At 48.2% G+C, this 5,484-nt stretch overlaps 1 protein-coding gene across 1 annotated transcript in view; it reads left to right on the top strand.

The window, feature by feature from the left end:
* The window catches only part of ATP6V1G1 (ATPase H+ transporting V1 subunit G1), a 7,177-nt gene extending 2,820 nt beyond the window's left edge, over positions 1-4,357 (top strand). Inside the window, exons 2-3 of the mRNA XM_029920331.1 lie at positions 778-878; positions 3,544-4,357. Of these exons, the coding sequence (XP_029776191.1) occupies positions 778-878; positions 3,544-3,717 (275 nt within the window). The 3' untranslated portion in view covers positions 3,718-4,357. The remainder of the gene's footprint in view (positions 1-777; positions 879-3,543) is intronic.
* The last annotated feature ends 1,127 nt before the right edge of the window (positions 4,358-5,484 follow it).

Genomic DNA, 5,484 nt, shown 5'->3' with positions numbered 1-5,484 from the left:
CCCCCCCCCCCCCCCCCCCCCCCCCCGTCCCCATTTCGGTTTCTGAGAAGTTTGATCAGTGAGAGAATCAACACAAAGAATATGTGCTGGCTGGTCTCATGGTCTGTTTTCAGACGGGCCGATGGAATCTAGAGACTGTTTTTAGCTGTAAGTTTATTCTCACCTAGAAACCGGAGCCCTCACGTCTCCTCACTTCCTAGAGGTTTGTGCAGTCTTACTGTCCAGTGCTCCCCAGTCAGGGTGCCTGCCCGGAACCGCTTTCATTATTTCTTTGTGCCCAGGCATGGTTTTCAGTTTCCAACGTTACATCATCTGTCTCCTTAGTTACGTTTTAGGTCAATGTCTCTTGGGAGCGTGTTCCTCTCCTCACTCAGTTTCTAAGCAGACTTCTAGTTATAATCAGCAGCATACTTAGGTGTTTACTTCTTGGGAAGAGCGAGAATTCCCCAGGTGGGTACTGTCACCCATTTTGTGTGGGTTCTTAACAGTGGAGATGGAGAGAATATTCCGACACATTCCAGAATTTTTTCTATCATTTTTCTGTCTGTAGTTATGGAAGGCAGTCCTTTTTATCCAGGCACTTTCTAGCTAAGTACAGCTTGTAGGAGGCAGGAAACTCTACTGCTAGTTAGCTCTGAAGTCCCCCATGCACGCCTCTTGGGACTATAGCGTGAGCCTGTTCCCCTTGTCACCTGTTAGAGTTTACCATCAGTCTCGGCTTCCTCTTCTGCTTGTCTTTTAACCACTTCTTGATGCAGCTTTTTTCTCTGAAAACAGGAAAGAACCGGAGGCTGAAGCAGGCCAAAGAAGAGGCTCAGGCTGAGATTGAACAGTACCGCCTGCAAAGAGAGAAGGAGTTCAAGGCCAAGGAAGCTGCGGTGGGCCTGGTTACCGTCATTATTGCTTTAGTTTCCTGAGGCTTTCCTCTTCTTCCCTTTGCCCCGGGCTCTCAGAATGTCCGGCACAGCTTAGAGATTGTGATTTCTGGGAGGAATTGGAAGATTTGTCTATTGGGTGCTCAGGCTGAGTCTCCTAGGTGGTCCGTTTTTTAACTAACATTGAACCCTGGTCTTCACTTAGTCATTTCACAAATGGCCATTAAACATGTTAACCTGTGCCAGATGCGAGGGGGTCCATTGTGAACAGGAATCCTCATGGTCCCTGCCTCGTGAAGCTTACCTCCTGAAGTCTCCTGGTCAGGGAGAGTCAGCAATAAAATGCAGGTCTGGCAGGGCCCCAACATGGTGGCCGCGAGCAGACGGAGCCCCGCCAGCGGGGTAGACACGCTCAGCAGTAGTACAGGCGGGGCCAGGAGGCCCACGCTGCGTGCATAGTACAGCGACGGGCCCCGAACAGGGGAAGGGATGGAGGAGGGCTTCACAGAGAAGAGACTGCCAGGTAACAGCAGTTCACACTGGCTTTAAGGAAAATGGAGTTTATTGGCCTGTGTAATTAAAAACGTGGGCAAAAGGCTAACTTTATTTTGATCTAGGAGCTTAAATGATGCTCCCAGGACTTTATTTCCATCGCTCAACTTTGTCTTTGTGGGGTTCCTTCTCCCATTCTACCCTGTGGCCTTCGCTGGGTGTCCAGCCCCACACCCTCCCAGGCCCGAGGCCCGTCTCCCTTTGAGCGAGCCGTTAGGTAGCAGAAGTTCCTTCGTCTTTGCACCAGGCGGCTGCAGTGCTATGAAAACTTAAACTGCCTCTGGCTCTTGAATGGGGGTAGATGGGTGCCGTGGATTGCCAGGCCGCCCACAGCAAAGCGTGGGAACACTCCCGTCAGGGCCGCGTCTACACTGCGGTCACGTAGAGCCAGGGTCGGCCTTGCAGTGTAATAAACCTGAGCTCTGAGGTTTTCCAGCAGAGTTCACGGTGACCCCTTCGGCTTCAGGACCACTTTCTGAGGCTGGGCCTCCAGAGTCTATTCACAGAACAGAGGTGGTGTCCCACCCGTCCCCCACAGTAGGGTTTGGACCTTTAAAGATACGAGTGAGTGACTGAGCTAATAGACGGCCCTGCATCCCGCTAAGGTGAACGGTTACAAAACAGTATGAAGAGTTTTCAGTTTGAACTCCGGAAACTGGGGTTTGAATCCTTGCATGTTCACTTTGACTTCTTTGAGCCTGGGTTTCCTCCTCTGTGGAAAGAGGGAGGGATGGCTTCCGTGTAGGTTTTGGGAGGCGAGGTAACACGAGAGGGTGCCGCCTCGTGCCGCGCTGTGGCGGGCACGCAGGCAGGAAGGCCTGTAGCTGTTAGTAGATCTGTGAAGAGGTAGGAACAGGGTAGATGATAGAAACCAGGGGCAGAAATGTTCTGTCTTCAGGAACCTGACAGGTCTCATTCTGATCAAGTAGGCATACACTTGACAAAAGCCATACTGTGAAGATTAAAGATAAAGGAAATTTATCCGTCCATGTGTGTTACATTGTGACTGGAATTTGAAGGGGTAAGACACGAATATGGTAAAAAAAAATTGAAGCAGTAAAATAGGGCAACAGCGAGGTTAGGCTCTCTCCCACCCAGACTTGCACTCCTCCTCAGAGTCAGTCACTGTTAATAGTTTCTTGCATATCCTAGAATATTCTGTGTGAAAGAAAAGATGTCATGTATTCATAATGCTGGTGAATCCACTGCTGAATATAAGAGCTGGAACATTAACCAGTGTTGGTTAATGTAAACTGGGGGCTCCTCCTGAACTGCCTCCCCTCATGTCCTCGCGTTTATTTTTTTAAGAGGGTTTTTTTTCCTAACATCACTTGTCTTTCCCTTTTAAAAATTTTTTTCTTATTAAAAAATTTTTTTTATTGTTGTCTGTTTATTTTTGAGACAGAGAGAGACCGAGCACGAGCGGGGGAAGGGCCGAGAGAGAGGGAGACACAGAGTCTGAAACAGGCTCCAGGCTCTGAGCTGTCAGCACAGAACCCAGTGCAGGGCTCAAACCCATGAACTGCAAGATCATGACCCGAGTCAAAGTCAGACGCTTCACCGACTGAACCACCTAGGCGCCCCTTTATTTTTCCCTTTTCAAGCCACACAAGGGAACAACATTTACTGACCACACCGACACCATTTTATAGCTTGCTTTTTCCTTCTTAAACTGCACGTGTTCTGGTGCGCTCCATCTTGCCGTATGTACTGCTTTTCTTTGGCTGCAGTGTTGTCTGGTGTACGGGCACCATGGTTCATGCTTCACCAGTCCTGGGTTACTGGGGCTTTAGGTCCTTTCCAGGCTTCGGATGAGGTGGTGCATCAGCCTCTAGAGAGGGGACTGGATTGCTCCCCCTGGGAATTTCTGAGCGGTGGGGGCGCTGTGCAGTGTACCTGCTCATAGATGATTGAAGGTTGGCCCCAAAGGGATGGCATCCGTGTTGTTGCTCCCAGTACCTGGGCACCCCACCTTCCCGCATGCTCTTCAGTCTCGAGGTCACACTGCTGATTCTTTGTATTTGCCGGGGAGACTGGCTTTCTCCAGCACTCAGGAGGCTGCGCCAGCCAGTGCGTCCACCTGACCTTGCTGTGTGTCCTTGCCCCCCGACTGCAGGCTCTGGGCTCCCACGGCAGCTGCAGCACCGAGGTGGAGAAGGAGACCCAGGAGAAGATGACCATCCTGCAGACCTACTTCCGGCAGAACAGGGATGAAGTCCTGGATAACCTCTTGGCCTTTGTCTGTGACATCCGGCCAGAAATCCACGAAAACTACCGCATAAACGGATAGGGGACGAAGGAGCAGCTGTGCGCGCGGATTGGCGTCTTCGGTGCCTCCGTGCTTACGAGGCTCCGGCAAAGCTTGAGTTACGTTCTTGTGGAAAGGCATTAAATTATTTCTGTATGTTGTGAAGTAGGTCCCTTCACTTTTTGGAGAATAGCAGATCTAGCTTCGTTGTACAAACTTAGAGCTTATCCAAAGATTTTCTCCTTTTACCTCATATTTCTTAGAAATTTAAAGTGTATACATTGTCTGTTTTCCTATGCCTTTTAGCTCAAGCAACATATATATCATATCAATACTTTTTCTTTCTTAGATGTAGTAAGAAAAAAACCCACTTTTTTTTTTTTTTAAAGAAAGAAAGGGATTAAATATTTTTTTTTTCCCTATAGCTTTCTTAAAGGTCAGGGGCTTTATCTATGAAAAAGTAGTAAATAGTTATTTGTAATTTGTGCAAAGCAGCAACCAGCCTTAAACTAGTCCTTTCTGGCTAAGGGTTAGAACAATGAATACTAGCTTAGCTGTTCGGGCTGCTTTTAGTTTCTCTTAACGTTACTAGCTGATAGAATTCAAGAGCTTGTTACCTGTTATTACTTGGTGTACTGGTGAATCATTTAAAAATAAAGACTTTGTTGTGCATTTTTCCCTCCCTCTGGCTTATCGCTTTTTGGTCATGCAGAGGGCACACTGCCCCAGATGTTGTGCAGAATTTCACTTAGGAAATTAAATTAGCCCATGTCTCACGTTCGCATTTGCACGCGTACTTAGAAAATCTGTGTATCTTAGCAGGAAGGAAGTCACTTGTGATTTTACCCAGCCCACTGGTTTGGAAACAGCGTCCAGCTAGTAAGTCTGCAGTTTGCCTTTTATCTCCCAGGTGGCCTTGGGCAAGTGATCGAGCCATGTTTCCTCCCTGCTGGGCCTCATGATATGCCTAGACCTACACAGGAACTTCACGCCAGCTCTTAAGTATTAAATACTCTGGCTCTCTATTAGCCAAAAGTCTGACTGCAAAATAATTTCTAGTAGATGAAAACAGTTGAAGGACAGCCTGCTGGGATTTCCTTCCTTCTTCTGAAACAGTAGGAGGGAATTAGATGCCCGTTAAAGAAATCACATTTTATATGACTCAGGAGGGTTGGTCTCAGGCCACTTCTGTCTCTAGTTTCTGCTCTTTTTTTATAGTAGAATTCCTTGTAGGAGTTTTCTATACGAGCGTTTCCAGGTTTTACTATTCAAGCACTCCCATCAGGCCTGCCGCCCCACTGAGACCGCATGTCAGGGTCAGCAGTGAGGACCAGATGGAGAGGTCCAGTCTTCTGACGTGACCTTCGGTCCTGTTTGACAGGTCTTCCTTCCAGAACCACTTTCTTAGCTTCGTTGTGCCGTGATGTGCTACCTTCCTCCTCTGTCTCTTGCGAGTTCCAGCTCGTCTTTCCCTGGGGATTTGTTCTTGGACTTGTCAACACTCATTCCCTTGTTGAAACCCACCTACTTTTTCATGGCTTTAACTCCCATCTATGTTGAAGACCCAGATTTATATCCACCTTCTGTCTCCTGAACTCTAGAGTTGTCTAGTTGCTTATTTGCTGTTTTGATTTGGATCTGCAATAAACATCTCCATCTTCACGTGTTCCGCACCGTACCCGGTTTGTTGGGACTTTACTCCTGCTGCTAAGTGCAGCAGACCCCACGCCTGCCACCAGTGCAGATTTCCCATGGAGGACCGTGGAGAAGCGGCAGCTGCATTCACTGGTTTACACACGGTGTCTAACC

This window comes from Suricata suricatta, chromosome 13 (assembly GCF_006229205.1).
Source record: "Suricata suricatta isolate VVHF042 chromosome 13, meerkat_22Aug2017_6uvM2_HiC, whole genome shotgun sequence".
Taxonomy (NCBI): Eukaryota; Metazoa; Chordata; class Mammalia; order Carnivora; family Herpestidae; genus Suricata; species Suricata suricatta.
Note: the sequence above shows the minus strand (reverse complement) of the source record. Positions and strands in the feature narration are given on the sequence as shown.